Here is a 17,634-nt window from a genome sequence, read left to right as displayed (position 1 = left end):
ACTATGTCGTCATGGCCATCATAACAAGGACGAAGCTTAGTAAACATTTTTTATTTTTTTTCGAATATCTCGGGATTCTTCTAGTCATAGTGCATATCCCTGTGAGGTTGGTTCGAATTTGAGATTTGTACTATAAATATCATCCATCTAATTATAATAGACCAAACGTAGATGGTTATGTCGTTATGTATGTTTGTTTGTTTATATACGACTAAAACGTCTTCTTCTTCTTCAAATAATTACCACCTTCTTAATTAACCCGCTTAATTACGTTTAGACTGCTGAGACCCTCCAGACCTTTGACGACACTTTAATTCCCCCAAGACCCTTAAGACCACCAAGACCCCTGAAGACCCAAAATACCCTTAAAGACCCTAAAGACCCTGAAGCCCCAAAAGACACTGAAGACCCAAAACACCCCAAAGACCCAAAAGACCCTTGAAGGCCCTGAGGCTCAAAAATACCCTGAAGACCCAAATGGCCCCAAAAACCCAAATGGCCCCAAAGACCCAAAAGACCCAAAAGACCCCAAAGACCAAAAAGACCCTGAAGACCCAAAACACCACAAAGACTCTTGAAGACCCAAAACACCCCAAAGACCCAAAAGACCCTTGAAGGCCCTGAGGCTCAAAAAGACCCTGAAGACTCAAATGGCCCCAAAAACACAAATGGCCCCAAAGACCCAAAAGACCCAAAGACCCAAAAGACACTGCAGACCCAAAACACCCTGAACAACACAAAGACTCTTGAAGACCCAAAACACCCCAAAGACCCAAAATACCCTTGAAGGCCCTGAGGGTCAAAAATACCCTGAAGACCCAAATGGCTCAGAAGACCCAAAGACCCTTAAAGACCCAGAGGAAGCAAATGACCCTTAAGACCCAAAAGCCCCTGAAGACACAAAAGACCCAAAAGACACCGAAGACCCAAAATACACAAAAGACCATGAAGACACAAAAAGACCCTGAAGACCCAAAAGACCCTGAGGACCCAAAACGCCCCCAAAGACCCAAATCACCCTGAACACCACAAAGACTCTTCAAGACCCAAAATACCCTGAATAACCCAAATACCCTGAAGACCCAAAACACCCCAAAGACCCAAAATAACCTTGAAGGCCATGAGGCTCAAAAATATCCTGAAGACCCAAATGGCCCAGAAGACCCAAAGACCCTTAAAGACCCAGAGAAACCAAAAGACCCTTAAGACCCAAAAGCTCCTGAAGATACCGAAGACCCAAAAGACACCGAAGACCCAAAAGACCCAAAATACCCCAAAGATTCTGAAAGACCCTTTAGACCCAAAAGACCCTTAAATACCCCCAAAGTACCAAAATACCCAAAAAGACTCTTACAGACCCAGAGGAAACAAAAGACCCTTAAGACCCAAAACCCCTGAAGACACCGAAGACTCAAAAGACCCCGAAGACCCAAAACACCCCAAAGACCCAAAATTGACCTTTTGCCCTGTTCAAGTGACTCGTGGTTGTCCCTCAAGGCCGTCTCCCTGTTGGTATCTTTGTGAATACTAGGGCATGCCCGTACTATATATATATCTAAAATTATATCCCCCCCCCTCTATTTACATGAAATGGTTTGGTCCATTCGCAAAGCCAAAGCGAACGGCTTGCGAGTACGGTGACAATCCCCCCCCCCCCCCCCCCCCTCTATTTACATGAAATGGTTTGGTCCAAAGCGAACGGCTTGCGAGTACGGTGACAATCCCCCCCCTCTATTTACATGAAATGGTTTGGTCCAAAGCGAACCGCTTGCGAGTACGGTGACAATCCCCCCCCTCTATTTACATGAAATGGTTTGGTCCAAAGCGAACGGCTTGCGGAGTTTGGTAAAGAAATCGCCATCGCGTGCACAAACGTGCAGGAAAGCGAATGAATCGCAAATTAGTTTTAATTAGTTTTAAAACATAGTTTAACGGCAACATAGTTTTCCAACGTGAAATAAATGAATACGCTCTCAAATGTGCCGTCCGAGGCAGAGTCTGTTCGCCACGTTCGGCACACGTGATAGCTCGCTGCTCTCTGATTGGTTGAATCGTTTTTTGGACATAGCTCGGTAACTACTTCTCCGATTAATATGAAACCTTGAAAAGGCACATCCTCGGGTCCCCAGCAATATACCTGGCAAGTTTAAAGTATATCGGACCCGTGGTTGTCGAGAAACAGCGGTCACAGACATACAGACATACAAACATACAAACATACAAACATACAAACATACAAACATACAAACATACAAACATACACACAGAGATTACTGGAATTATAGATAGATAAGACTGTTCTTCACGGTTCTGTTTAAATATGTTTAAACTTTCCCCTGCAGTGTTTTATTGAGTGGTTTATTACAACACGCTGTTTTTCTTCCTATTTAAAAGAAAAGGCTCCTTTCAATTTCCTCTTAAACTCATTCCATTTCAAAAAAATATTCAATCTCTTATAATTCTTTCTCACTATATGCTCTAAATTCTCATTCATTCCACCCCTCCTCCATCGTTCTTAAATGGATCGCTAACTTCAAAATCACAATAAACCCAATTTGTTATAAATGTTCATCTTTCATTAATCATCCACTTTCTAAACTCCCCCCTTGCCCCCTCCCCTCCAAATCTCACCCCTTGCCCCTCCCCTCCAAATCTCCCCCCTTGCCCTTCCCCTCCAAATCTCCCCCCCTGCCCCTCCCCTCCTAAACTCCCCCCTTGCCCTTCCCCTCCTAAACTCCCCCCTTGCCCCTCCCATTCAAAACTCCCCCCCAACTCCTCCCCTTCAAATCTCACCCCCAACCATCCCTCCCAAATTCTCCCTTCTCCCACCTCCTTCTCAAAGCTGCCTCCTCTCCACTTCGTCTCCCTTCTATCTCATACCTCCACCTCCCCCAACCTTCTACTTTCCTCTGCCTCCCCTCAAACAACCCCTCACTGCGCCTCATCCCATCACCATGAAACCTTTCGTCCTCCTCATCCTTCCCTTTGTTGTAACTCTTCTGTAATCTCTGACATACTATCAACTGCTCTCCCTACCTCCCGCTCTCATCCTTCATCTGACCCTACCCCTCCCCTCCCCTGTCCTGTACCCGATGTTCCCCCTCTCTCCTCATTAACGGTATGGACCTCAAACATCCGGGGCCTTCACTCAACCCTGATTGATCTCTCCATTCAGGTTGCTTCTGACAATCCAGACTTGATCTGCTTAACAGAAACTTTCCTCCTTCAAGATGTCTCTGATTCCTTAATATCTCTTCCTGGTTACTCCCTCCTCCGGTATGATAGACCTGAGCCTCATCCTGGTGGTGGGGTGGCTATCTTTATCAAAAACTCTTTTCCTCACTCTCCTTGCACTGACCTCTCTCCACCCCACCCCCAGGAGTACCTCTGGCTACGGCTTCCTCTCCGCTCCCACCTTTTGTTCATATGTGTTCTGTACCGTCCTCAAAACAGTGATGACTCCATTTACATTTTGCTGTCAGACAACATGGACCAACTTCTGTCAACTCATCCAAACTCTTTCTTCCTCATATGTGGCGACTTCAACTTTCATCATGCCAGCTGGCTGGGTGTGGGTTCCTCTCTCACCAGCCATGGCACCTCAGCAAAGGACTTCTTTGACTCATTGAGACTGACACAATCTGTCAATTTCCCGACCCGGATCGCAGTCAATCGAGTATCTTCTCTTCTGGACTTGGTTATGACAAACTTCCCTAAAAATATCTGCTGCTCTTCTTCTGCTCCAATCGGTTCTCCTGATCATGTGCTTGTTAAAGTGGACATCTCTCTGGCCATTCTCAGAGAGCCTCCTCAGTGCCGACGAGTCAGGCATTTCACTCAGGCTGACTGGCACGGTCTGCAAGCAGCCATCAATCATCTGGACTGGTCTCCCATCCCGACTGCCTCTGACATCAATTCTTCCTGGGAATTCTTCAAAAGCAAACCGCTCTCTCTCATGCACAGATTTATTCCATCTCGTCTTCAGTTGTCTTACCCCTCCTCCTGTCCATGGTACACTGAATGTTGTGGTGAGGCAGTTGCCCAGAAATAACTTGCCGTTGCCTCTTGGAAAGCAAATCCAACCGAAGGCAATCTCAGTTCCTTCCAACAAGCTCGGAACAAGTGTGTGTCTACCCTCAGGAGAGCCAGGAAGCACTATCTCTCCACACTCAAGATTGAACTCTCAAACCTGTCTCCTTCCTCCAAATCCTGGTGGTGTCTGGTCAAATCCGTTTCTAGTGTTTGTTCCCCCTCCATCCCCTCTCTTAACTCAAATCGCGACACAGTTGACACCGCACGTGACAAAGCCGAATGCCTCAACTCTGTGTTTGCCTCAAAATCTTGTGTCCCAAACCCATCTCTTTCTGTTCCCACCTTTCCCAGTCGAACCCAACTGCTCCTGGACTCTGTGTCCTTCTCTCCTGACAAGGTGGAGAAGTTTTTGTCAAACCTCGAATCTGATTCTGCACTGGACCAGACGGCATCAGCCCACGGGTCCTAAAATAATGCTCTGCTGCTCTATCTCACCCTCTCTCTGTTCTTTTCACCCTCTCTTTTGCTCAAGGTCATCTGCCAGCATCTTGGAAATCAGCAAACATTACCGCTTTACACAAAAATGTGCAAAAACAGATCCTTGCATCTACAGACCAATCAGCCTGCTTCCAATTATCAGCAAAGTCATGGAATCCATCATTGCTTCGGATATCAAATCCTTCCTCTTCTCCAATGGCTTGATCTCTGATCATCAATTTGGATTATGACCAGGTCATTCTACTCTGGACATGTTGCTTCTGCTGTCTCAACAATGGATGGAAGTCCTCAATGCCAAACAGGAAATTAGAGCTGTCTCACTTGACACATCATGTGCCTTCGATACGTTCTGGCACCCAGCCCTGCTCACCAAACTCTCCTCCTATGGGCTATGGTATCCATGGAAAGCTCCACTCATGGCTTGCGGACTTCCTCTCTGGTCGTAGGCAACGTGTGGCCCTGAATGGATTTCTCTCATCTCCCCTTCCTGTTCTAGCTGGAGTTCCCCAAGGTAGTGTTCTGGGCCCAGTGCTATTTCTGGTCTTCATCAATGATCTATCTGACTCTCTGGAAAATCCTCTCTATCTCTTTGCTGATGACTCCACTATCTGCCCCTCCATTCCTCATCCTTCAGATCGGCAGTCTGCAGCCTCCTCACTCTCTGCAGACCTGGACAAAATCACAGACTGGTCAAACAAGTGGAACACGTCTTTCAATTCGCTCTTTCACGAGCCTCGATCTTGTATACAAAAAAAAAAAAAAAAAAAAAAAAATTCTGACAAATCTCACACACTTGCTGCGTCTCTCCGAAAAGACCGACTGGAAAACCCTCCCATCTACTTTCTCAACAATCCTCTCCAAGAAGTTCTGTCGCTCAAGCTTTTGGGTCTCACTATCTGCCATGATCTGTCTTGGGAAAACCACATTTCCAAGCTGGCCTCCAAAGCCAGTCGCCGACTGGGCAGCCTCCGTCGTGCGAAGTCCTTCCTTGGCACACCTGAGCTCCTCAGTACATACAAGGCTTTCATCTGCAGCTCAATGGATTACTGTTCCCCCCTCTGAGCCGGTGCTCCTGCCTCACACCTAGCTCGGCAAGCTTTCAGAATCATTGGAATCTCCTGCGATGAAGCTAACTCCGAGGGCCTTTCACTCACTCACCGCAGGCAGGTTGGTGGTCTTTCTGTCTTTTACCGACTCCTCTCCAGCCTTGCTCCCCCAGCTCTCTCTGTGCTCTGTCCCCCTAATATTCCTTCAGGTCGCACAAGATCTGTCTGCAACCCTCTTATGGTTAAACTGCCAAAATCTAGGCTCTCTACTCACCTTCACTCTTTCATTCCCCTTTTCTCCCGCCTCTGGAACAAACTCCCCCACTCTCTTCAATCCCTCTCCTCCCTCCAGGTTTTAAAAACAGCTGTTCAACACCATCTCTTATCTTCCCCCATCCAAAATCTTGATCTTTTCTACCCCTGCTAATTCACCCCAGATACACTTTTTTTGAAATTCCAACTTCTTTCCTTGAATTCCTTGCAGTGGTCATACGTTTTATACCTCTCCTACCTTTCCCCAAGCCCTTCCCCTCCCACATTTCTCCCGATGTCCCTGCTCTCAAATGTTGTGTTTGTGTCCTTCCCCCTCTCTCCTCATCTTGTCTACTGCTCCCCTTATTTTTGTGTTTTATGTGTCGGTTTGACTTTTTGTGTGATTAATGTTAGCTCTTTCACGAGCCTCGATCTTGTATACAAAAAAAAAAAAAAAAACCTTTAAAGGCCCAGGGGATCCAAAATATCCTGAAGACCCAAATGGCCCTGAAGACCCAAAAGACACCGAAATGGTCAAAGATGCCTATCACTGTGAAACGACGTGTGGTGACTGGAGAGTGCGCGGGGCGCGCCGAATCACGCTCGTCCATACAATAAAGGTTTTGCTTAATTTGTCTCCGATGATGGGTTACTGCCCGAAATGTCCCGAAAAGCCCCGCCCCCTGGGTGGGTTCAAAACGTGAAATACCAAAGATGCATTTACGGGCACATTTTAAAACGTTTTTGGTGAAACTTTGTGTATTAATTTTGTATTCATATTCGTACCACTCACCGACGTAAAGGCTGTCCCGAACTGGTCGATATGATCGGTGGTTCATCAACCATTTTGACTCTTTGCATTGTCATTCTGGAGAGATCGGGTTGATGTGAGACAACCGTATATGTACCTCGGTCACTAAAGGAGGATGGAGGTTATGTTTTCAGCTCTGTCTGTTTATCTGTTTGTTTGTTTGTCTGTGAACACGATATCTCAAAAGGTTGTGGACAGATTAAGACGAAATTTGGCAGAGAGGTAGTGTATGTGACAAGGACGAAATTATTAGATTTTGGTGAAGATCTGGATTCGGATCCGGCTAGTAGAATCTTTTAAGTGATTCTTCACCATTGGGAGATGGGGCCAAAAACGATGTATAGCAGGATATCTCAAAAAGTTATGGACGGATTTGGACGAAACTTGGTGTACAGATTGGGTGTCTGACAAGGACGATTTGATCCGATTTTGGTCAAGATCTGAATATGGATTCGGATATGAGAATTATTTAATTTTTAAAGTGATTCTTCACCATTGAGTGATAGGGATAAAAACGACATATAGCAGGATATTTCAAAATGTTATGGACGGATTTGGACGAAACTTGGTAGAGAGGTATTGTATGTGACACGGACGAAATGATTCGATTTTGGTGAAGGTCAGGATTCGGATCCGGCTTCTATAATTTTTTAAAGTGATTCTTCACCATTGGGAGATTGGGACAAAAACTATACATAGCACGATATCTCAAAAAGTTATGGACGGATTTGGACGAAACTTGGTAGAGAGGTTGGATGTGTGACATGGACGATTCGATTATATTTTGGTGAAGATCTGAATATGGATTCGGATACGATAATTATTTAATTTTTAAAGTGATTCTTCACCATTGAGAGATCCCACGAAAGGCGAAATATAACATGATATTTAAAAAGAAGTTATGGATGAGTTATGAATAAACTTGGTGGATGAGTTTGTTAATGTTAGGTGACAAGAACAAGCTGATTCGATTTTGGTTCAACTTCAGGTCCAAATCGAGATTCGGCCTATCAGTGGGATACAAAAGGTAAACTGTTCACCTGGCGGAGGTATGCGCTCTACCGAGTACCATTCTAGTTTAGATTGCAGTTATTTGTTTTTGTTTACGCCTTGCTCTTAAGTACTGGTTGGCTCTCGGTAATTGTTCAATGTATGTTAACCATGACAGTGTCGGTAGTTGCGGTATATTTTCGCATTTGAATGTGGGAAAAACAGTTTATCGCTTAGTTTCCTCTTTTGACGCGTTATTAATTTATGAAGACGTGATTTATTATCGGTCCTACACAAAAATGTGTCTTTAATCGCACTATCGCAGTAACACTTTGGTCAAGACGAATAAAGTAAAGAAGAAGAAGAAGAGGAGGAAAATATCGGTCAAAAGAAATGTGGTGCTTCTTGTTATTTCGGCCTTGGCGGGCTTTAATTTAATTAAGGGGAATAAGGATAAAGCTTTTGGGAAACCTTTTCGGTTTGTTCCTTCGTTCAATTGTGGAGTTTCACAATCCAGATATCTTCACTTTCTACAAGTACAAGCCTCATAGTCATAGTTCCTATTCTATTCTGTCCCCAGACTCGGTCTCGGGCCTGCACTCAAATCGACTGTGTAAACGGGCATCCGCAGCCATGAACTGTCGCACGCAATCGTTCGAGGTCTCGCTGGAGATTCGGCAGCTTGAGGAGGCCGTGCTGGCGGTGTTTCACTCTGCTTTGCTGCACAGAATCACGGGCAAGTTTCACTACAAGCGTGAGGGCACGTACTCTGTGGGTACGGTGGGCGTGCAGGACGTGGACTGCGACACCATGGATCTGACGTACGTCCGGGTGCACTCGGAGCCGCTGGATCGGGCGCTGCGCCGAGCCGCGGCCGAGTTTCGAGAAGCGATGCGCGGCGCGGCTGCGGCAGGCGGTGGTGGGCAGATATCGCTGGAGTTTTACCAGAGGAAGCGCTCCCGCTGGCTCTTCTCGGACGAGTGTATACCTTGGGAGGTGTGGACGTTGCACGTCCGTTTGCTGCATCTGGCCTCTGAGCCGGATAGACAGGTGTGCAGAAATGTCTTGATTTCTCTCATGTTACATCATGTCGTCTGGACAAGGACAACAGGGCCCCATGCTCGACATCCACGTATTACTCCCTGAGGGGGAAGAGGCAATGTACTGACAGTGGGACAACACTTGGACACAGGCAAAGGACTGAACGAACAGGAAGAGAGGAGGGAAGGACACTAATAAAATGGGTAGGGTAGATGGGGATAGAAAACATCGTGGGTGGGGATGTGTTGACGTGCATGAAAAGGAAGTGCATTGCTTTCTTGAAGCCCTGGAGGGAAGAGTGGGATTGAAAGACCTCAGAACGGCCTTCTGGAATAATGCGTGTGCCCTGGAGGAGCTGGAAAGTTTTGAAGGGCTCACAGAACGGAGGGAACTAGACGACCAGAGGACAGGTGGTTAAAAACAAAGTGGCCATCGACTTACCAGTGATGCAAGAGCAACAGACCTTGTCCTTCAGTCCCTCCCATTGGGGAAGATTCCGATAATTTTGAGAATTTTAGATTTCATGGATTCCAGGAGAAACAGATGTGATGCTGGAGCTTAGCCCATAGGGCAGGGCAGTGCTCCATTGACTCTAGATTAAGGCCTGGTTGGCTGTGGGTAATTCTGCTAATAATAGTAGTTCTCTTGTTCTTGTATGTGTGTTTCGTAAATAGTGCAACCCAAAGTACTATTTATTTGTATGCAGCCCCTGGCTGCTTGGTTGCATCATTGTCTGGGGGTGCGACTGTGTCGCTGATGCAATGCCCTCTTACCAGCTCGCTGGTACTCATTTTGCCGACCCGCCCGGTGTTGATTCAACGGCTCGACAGGGGCTTGAGCTGAGGACCCTAGGATCCTAAGCCAGCCACCTCACCGTTAAGCCAACACCAGGCTTAACCAAAGCTGCTTTTATACTTTTTAAATGTTCCATTGAAACAACATGACACTTACACATAATAATCTTTGTAATATGTAGAATAAATTGTAATTTCAGAAGTGAAACGTGTAATTTCAAAAGGCAGTTCACAAACCATGTTCTAAATGGCTGCCCTGCTGCAGCAGGCTTAAATGGATCCTCCTGGTGACGTTTTCGATAACTCGGCTGCGTTCCTGAACCAGAAGAGCTTTGATGTGGGTGGCAATTGAATTTTTCAGGTTGTCAATAGTCTGAGGTCTCCCCTGGTCCACTCTATCCTTCAGGTAACCCCCAAAGATAGAAGGCGGGTGGGTTGAGATCCAGAGAATGGGGCGTCCATTCAACATCTGTCCTTCTCGAGACGATTTGATCACTGAATTTCTGTTGTAGCCGCTGTATCGATCCGTTGGAAGTGTGACGTGTGGCACCATCTCTCTGAAACCATTACACAGCCCTGTCGATGTGGCGCTTCCTCGCTAATCTAACACAGAACTTCTGGATAACTTTCAAATAACGTTCAGTGGTTACTGTTACCGATTTCCCTTGTTCATCTTGATACTAGAAAAGCCCAATGATGCCAGGTTTGCTTATGGCAACTCGTGCAGTGCATTTCTGGCTGTGCCACGGCCTTTCACGAACTTCATCAGGAGAACTAGAACCCCAACACACATTGTTTTTAGAGTTAACATGAACACTTAAGTCCTAAAAGGAAGTGGGCCTCATCAGAAAACCACACGTTACACAGAAAATTAGGATCCCAACGCATTTTTTCCTCAAACCCTTAACACACCATCACACGAAGTTGTTTATCATTGGATGTAAGTTTTTGCTTCACTTGTATGCGATACGGCTACATTTTTAGTTCCTGCTTCAGAATTCTGTGCAATTGATAAAGATAAGTTCAAGTCTTGAGATGCACGACGCAGTAATTTCCTGGGGTTCCTCAAAACTGCATCGTGGACCACTTCAATGTTTTTCTCGGGCAACCTTGGGCAACCAGACTTTGAGCAAATAAGATTTTGTACTGTCTGGCAACCACCAGGCTTTGAGCAAATAAGATTTTGTACTGTCTGGCAACCACCAGGCTTTGAGTAATTAGGATTTTGTACTGTCCCGTGGGACTTGAACATCTTTATCAATCGAAAAATAGCAGATTTATCTGGAGATAATTTGGTCTCGAACTTCTTTCTGAATCGTGTTTGAGTCTGTTATATGACTTTGTGGCAAATTAAGACTCCACAATTCTTCTTCTCCTACTTTTCCCTTTATAAGGGGGGAGGTCCAATGGCACCAAGCTCCTGCCCTACCTTGACCATGATACTCCTCCACTCCTCTGTCCTCATCAAACCTTCTCCACTCTCTAACCAGCCCACCTTACTGATATCCCTCTTCACACAATCCTCCCATCTCAACCACAGTCTACCTCTTTTCCTCCTACCTTGTTCCCTCAACCTATCCGCTCTCTTTTTGTCCCCCGTCGCACCGCGGAGCGAAAGGGGGACTATGGTTTTCCCCTCCGTCCGTGTGTGTGTGTGTGTGTGTGTGTCCGTCCGTGCGTCCGTGCGTCCGTCCATGCGTGCGTGCGTGCGTACGTGCATGCATGCGTAAGCGAAGGACCGAATTCTAATTTGGTTTGTGTGGGTGCAACCCACGTCAAAATCCAAGATGGCCGCCGCCATGTATGTCTGAACCTTGTGAATGGAATATCTTGAAAAATAAGCAAAGTACCAACTTCTAATCTGGTGTGTGGGTGTATCTAGGCATAAGGAAGAACGCTATTGAAAATTGGGTCGCCACGTCAAAATCAAAGATGGCCGCCACCATATATATGGCTGAACCTTGTGAGCGAAATATCTTGAAAAATAAACGAACTACTAACTTCTAATGTGGTGTGTGGATATATCTACACATAAGGAAGAACGCTATTGAAAATTGGGTCGCCACGTCAAAATCCAAGATGGCCGTCGCCATGTATGTCTGAACCTTTTGAGCGGAATATCTTGAAAAATAAGCGAAGTACCAACTTCTAATCTGGTGTGTGGGTGTATCTAGGCATAAGGAAGAACGCTATTGAAAATTGGGTCGCCACATCAAAATCAAAGATGGCCGCCACCATATATATGTCTGAACCTTGTGAGCGAAATATCTTGAAAAATAAACGAACTACTAACTTCTAATCTGGTGTGTGGGTGTATCTACGCATAAGGGAGAACGCTATTGAAAATTGGGTCGCCACGTCAAAATCCAAGATGGCCGCCTTGCGTCTTCCACTTTGTCAACTCACATCGCTTCACCGACGGGGGAAAAAAGGCGTAATGCTTGTCCATTCTCTCTTCCCCCATCTGCACCGTGTCCAGCCCACCTCATCCGGAATTTCACCAATCTCTCCGTCAAGCTCATCTGCACACCAATCTCCTCCCTCAGTTCATCCATTCTCCTGCTAGCCACTCTCTTCACTCTCACAATCCTCCTGACCCAGTTGTTCTCACAAACCTCCTGCTCTGCCGCTCTATCTCACCCTCTGTCTATTCTCTTCACCCTCTCCTTTGCTCAAGGTCATCTGCCATCTGCTTGGAAATCAACCAACATTACCACTTTACACAAAAAAGATGCTAAAACAGATCCTTGCAACTAAAGAACAATCCGCCTGCTCCCAATAATCAGCAAGGTCATGGAATCGATCATCGCTTCTGACATCAAATCCTTCCTCTTCTCCAATGGCTTGATCTCTGATCATCAATTTGCATTCAGACAAGGTTACTCTACTCTGGACATGCTGCTTCTGCTGTCTCAACAATGGATGGAGGTCCTCAATGCCAAACAGGAAATCAGAGCTGTCTCCCTTGACATAACACGTGCTTTCGATGCGGTCTGGCACCCAGCTCTGCTCACCAAACTCTCCTCCTACGGCATCCATGGAAACCTCCACGCATGGCTTGCGGACTTCCTCACCGGTCGCAGTCAACATGTGGCTCTGAATGGAATTCTCTCATCTCCCCTTCCTGTTCAGGCTGGAGTTCCTCAAGCAGTGTTCTGAGCCCTGTGATTTTTCTGGTCTTCATTAATGATCTCTCCGACTCTCTGGAAAATCCTCTCTATCTCTTTGCTGATGACTCCACTCTCTGCCACTACATATCCCAACCCTCAGATCAGCTGTCTGCAGCCTCCTCACTCTGCAGACCTGGACAAAATCACAAACTGGTCAAACAAGTGGAACATGTCTTTCAATCCTGACAAATCTCACACTCTCACTATGTCTCTCCGAAAAGACTGTACAACCCTCCCATCTACTTTCTGAACAATCCTCTTCAAGAAGTTCTGTCACTCAAGATTTTAGGTCTCACTATCTGCCATGATCTTTCTTGGGAAAACCACATTTCCAAGCTGGCGTCCAAAGCGAATCGCCGATTGGGCATCCTCTGTCATGCGAAGTCCTTTCTGAGCTCCTCACCGCATAGAAAGCTTTCAGCCACAGCTCAATGGAATACTGCTCTCCCCTCTGTGCTGGTGCTCCTGCCTCACACCTAGCTTGGCTTCGCGTGGTTGAAACTAAAGCATTCAGAATCATTGGAATCTTCCGCGATGAAGCTGATTCTGAGGGCCTTTCTCTCACCGCAGGCAGGTTGGTGGTCTTTCTGTCTTCTACCGACTCCTCTCTGGCCTTGCTGCCCCAACTCTGTCTGTGCTCTGTCCCCCAAATATTCCTGCAGGACAAACAGGATCTGCCAGAAACCCTCTTCTGGTGAAACTGCCAAAATAAAGACTCTCTGCTCACCTTCACTCTTTCATTCCTCTTTCTCCCACCTCTGGAACAAACTCCCACCCTCTCTTCAATCACTCTCCTCCCTCCAGGTCTTTAAAACAGCTGTTCACCACCATCTCTTGTCTTCCCCCATCCAAAACCTTGATCTTTTCTACCCCTGTTAAAACACCCCAAATCCGCCTCTTTCAATCCCCAACTTCTTTCTTGAAATTCCTAGTCGTGTTCATTTGCTTTATACCGTGTGCCCCTCTCTTCTCCCCCAGCCCTCCCTCTTCCACAGATCTACTGACCTCCTTGTTCTCTTTTGTTGTTGTGCTTGTGTGCTTCCCTTCCCCCCCCCCCCCCTCTTGTCTCCCGCTCCCTTCATTGTATGTTTTATGTGTCTGTGCATGTTTTGATGTTCAATGTGTTAGCTCTTGCACGAGCCTCGATTCTGTATACAAAAAACCTGCAGCATGTGTTGTTGTCCCTTTGTCAATGCCACCATTTCCAGGTTGTAAAGGTAGGCCGGCATTACACACGACATCAGAATTTCCCTAATATCTTTCTGTATGCCATTAATCCCTTCGCCCTCTTCACCTACCCGAGTCCTCTCCTGCACCTCTGCCTCGGACTTACCATGCTCAGTCACTGTCCCCCCCCCCCCCCAAATACTCATACCTCTTTCCTTATCTGATCTTTCACCTCTAACCCGATATTCATTTCTTTTCTCCGCTGCTCGACTCGTATCACGTCTGTCTTCTCCATACTCATCTTCATACCATGCTTCCCAAATTCCTCCTTCTACACCCCCAGTACTTTCTGCATCTCCCACCTACTCTCTACCACAACAGCTAGATTGTCCACGTGCAATAAAGATCTTTTGTTCAATTGTCCATGTATTTTAATTGTGTGTAATCAATACCCGTTGTTTTGTGCTTTGTGCTGTGCTTTGTTTTGTGTGTGTTTTGTGTTTGTATCAATAATGACGCATGATGTGAATATGACAAGTTGTCATCCCAACCTGGTTATTGGCATTTATTTACAGGTTTGTCACGAGCGTGTGGGCGAAACACTGGCTGAGGTTATCCGTAGTATCGCCGTGGTAATCAACAGGCACGAGTACATGCCCAAAATGCCCACGGAATCCGAGCTGCCGGCTGTCTTCCAAACGGGCTTCCCCGACGTGCAACCCTACCTGCACCGCGTCGCCTTCACCGTTCCCGACGGGCCGGCCGGCTCGGTCGGCACGGCGGTCCGTCGGCTTATCAAGGACACGCTGGCGCTGTGATCCTCGAGCAGCGCACTGGAAATGCTCAAGATCTTGAGGACTTTAGGAATTCCGTGAGCGAACGATAAAATGCATTAATCATTATGTACAGCACTTTGGTCAACTATTTCACCTGACTTTTGCAGTCGTCATCAGGGTCACACCTGTCGTGTTGAGATCAGTAAGACAGCACAGTATTATTCACTGTTATGGTTCATTTATCCTGTACATAAGTGATGCTCTTATTCCCATTCCTCTTTTTCTTCCATACCTACTCGTCTTGCGATCCGGTTTTACCAGATCATCCATTATTCTGATTTTGATTGTTCTTGTTTCACTGTCCACCGTTAATTGGTTGCCATGGTGAATGCACGCGTTGCGAGAGGAAACATTTGGTCAAGATAGTAATATATGATTTGGACATAATGGAATTATTTATTAAAACGAGAAAAGGAAGGTGACGTTTGTTTTTAAAATTGTCCAATGAGAGCGGTCTCCGGTTTGAATGTCCACGCCGATTGGTCGAGTAGAAAATGGACGGTCCGACACGTGCTCGGGTGACTTGATACCTGGTTCCTCCAAATGTGGAGGTGACCCAATCATGGTGATAATAGACCTGAGGACTTGTGCTTTTGATGGTTTTGGGGATTTTGGTTAAGAGCGCTTTGAGCCATCGAGTCTGGTTGTGATTCTGGCCTGACTGTGAGCTGCCATCCTGGTGATTCCCAGGCAAGGTGCTGCCATCCTTTGTAGGGGAAGTTAAAAGGATCGTCCTCTCAACTCACTCGAGATTCTGGAAGTTGAGGATCCCATGGTACTTGGAGATGAGAGTACGTCCCGGTGTCGTGATACCTTAGGCGAATTCTATATTCGTTCCCTGATAGATGGGAGAGCATCTTGTGTAAGAGGTGTTGCCACTTGTCCAGATAATGATGCAGAGCAGCACCAGGTGCTGCACTGTCGCCTCAAGCTACGTTGTGTGAGACAAGAATGGCAATTCCCAAATGTCACTTCAATTCATGGTTTGTGTGTCGGTTGACCTTTGTATTCAAATGAAACTTGCGAACCACCCACCACCACCACCACCACCCCGATAGTCAATTACAGTGCAGAAGCTGCTACCCAGAGACCAAGCAGTGTCACCTGGTGTCGAGGTACCTCCAATAATGTCAGATCACTTGTGGCCTGTAGTCAAGGCATCAATTACGCTGTCGTAATTTGCTCAAGGTGCCAATGATAACACCGTGGGCTCTTCGACAGCCACCATCAAATCCTGACAGACAGGGTGCACGTTTTAACGTCCATCCGAGGAACGTCGGACACGTTGATGAATCGCCCTGCCTGCCAAAGGCCAGGACGGTAGTTTATAGCTGGGTCGGGATTCGAACCCAGGTGAGACAGCTCGGAGGCGAGTGTGCATACCTCTCGGTATAATACTGCCAGGCTAACTGTTTATGAAGACCGTCGATGTGTTTCACCTTGCGACCTCAATTCGACGTACGCTTGTACAGGTAGGTGTACCTCGTACCTGCTAGTGTCTTCAGTTTCATCAAGTGCCTCCATCAAACGAGAACAAAAATGTCCACCTGAAGCATCAAAGCTGTCCTCACGACTTCTGGCGAAGCTCCTCTGTTTGTATGTCCCATGACAGGTGTTCATACGTGCTCGTGACTCATCGCAGGTGACATCAGCCCTGTGCGTGTCTCTACATCCATATTGAAATGTTTTGTCGGTCTCGTTGTGGAGCGATGACGTCATAATAATCACACGACGCCAATGTTGCTCATTGGTCGCACGATCTGGAGGTCATCGAAAGATTGACCTTTGACCCTCATGTGGCTAAATGGAGTTAGACGGAAGATTTTTGTACACCAAACGTTGTAAGACACCGAAGGTCGCGGCTCCACGACTGCACAATGGGCAGGTGGTTTCTGACATCTCCAAAAGCCAAACCCGTTCAGCGATTCGAAGCCTCGCCATGCATCACCATGACGGAGGTTTGCAGTCAAATCCGAACAGGTAGGAAAAAGTCGCAAACAACACTTGATCTCCAATTGTTGTTTCGGGATCTCTCATTAAAGACAACACCCGAGTGATTAACGAGCGGCCGTGGCAAGCACCTTCCAGGTAGATCTGTGGATTCCGGGAACCCTGGATGATGACGATGATGTCACGATGTTCAGGTGATCATTCAGCTGTTCCTGGAAAGCCGGGCCGGTCTAGCGAGAGTTAGTGACGTCATCGTAAACCGTGCACACTGCAACCCAGCGCAAGTCGTGAAATAACAATTGGTTGAGGTGTTAAGATCCGGCACCGGCGATCGCCAGGTCACGTGACGTCGTGACGTATGAAGGGCCTGTCATGGAGACCGCGAGGACGGTCGGCGCGCCTTTCGGCTCCTCGCCAGCAAATTGCGTACCCGCCAAAAAATAGCCGAGATGTATTTTTACTTTTTGAAATGAGCGCTATTCTATTTATTTCTGCACATTAATTATACGACTTTCGCGTCACGACTCGGTCGCGGGACCAGGCCAAGGTGGACGTTACAAGTTTAACCTGTAACCCAGAACATACAGGTCAAAAGGTCTTGGGGGTTATCTTGCGACCTCGCTTAAACTAAACTGCGTCCTCAAGGATCTCTCGAAAACTTGCGCATAACACGCATGCGCACCGACCGACGTGACGTAGCGAAGAGCTCCGTCACGTCGAAAGTGACGTCATAATATAACGCGAATCAGAAAGGCTTATTAATTAAGTGACGTCATATAAACTCCATATAACGCTTGGCAAAAGCTTTACGAAGTATTTTCCTTTCTCCAACTCCCTGAAACATCAAAAGTGACGTCACAGAAAATACACTATCTTCACCTCTCAATTTTTTCGCTTCTTTTGAAGCTCCTACAGTACTGTGATACTCTATTTAATACGATACTTCGGTATTTTATTTAAATATCTGTTTCGTCCGCTTTATCTTCATTGTTCGTCTGTTTGGCAAAAAGTTACTTGGTCACTGAAAGGTTTTCCTCTGCCTCTTGT

At 46.6% G+C, this 17,634-nt stretch overlaps 1 protein-coding gene across 1 annotated transcript; it reads left to right on the top strand.

Moving 5' to 3' along the window:
* The first annotated feature begins 7,868 nt into the window (after nucleotides 1-7,868).
* ATG101 (autophagy related 101) lies at nucleotides 7,869-15,054 on the top strand. The gene is made up of 2 exons (XM_068132101.2): nucleotides 7,869-8,679; nucleotides 14,377-15,054. Exons 1-2 carry the CDS (start codon nucleotides 8,263-8,265, stop codon nucleotides 14,617-14,619), a joined length of 660 nt encoding a protein of 219 aa, XP_067988202.2. The 5' UTR covers nucleotides 7,869-8,262; the 3' UTR covers nucleotides 14,620-15,054.
* Nucleotides 15,055-17,634: the final 2,580 nt, after the last annotated feature.

This window comes from Myxine glutinosa, chromosome 12 (genome assembly GCF_964187855.1).
Source record: "Myxine glutinosa chromosome 12, kmMyxGlut1.1, whole genome shotgun sequence".
Classification (NCBI taxonomy): Eukaryota; Metazoa; Chordata; class Myxini; order Myxiniformes; family Myxinidae; genus Myxine; species Myxine glutinosa.
The sequence above is the reverse complement of the archived record's forward strand: the minus strand, read 5'-3'. Positions and strand labels throughout refer to the sequence as shown.

Bases quoted from the DNA above. Each gene is read 5' to 3' on its own strand.
- ATG101 (XM_068132101.2), top strand. From the start codon at position 8,263: ATGAACTGTCGCACGCAATCGTTCGAGGTCTCGCTGGAGATTCGGCAG. The intron at 8,680-14,376 runs GTGTGCAGAAAT...ATTTATTTACAG, and splicing joins CCTCTGAGCCGGATAGACAG to GTTTGTCACGAGCGTGTGGG.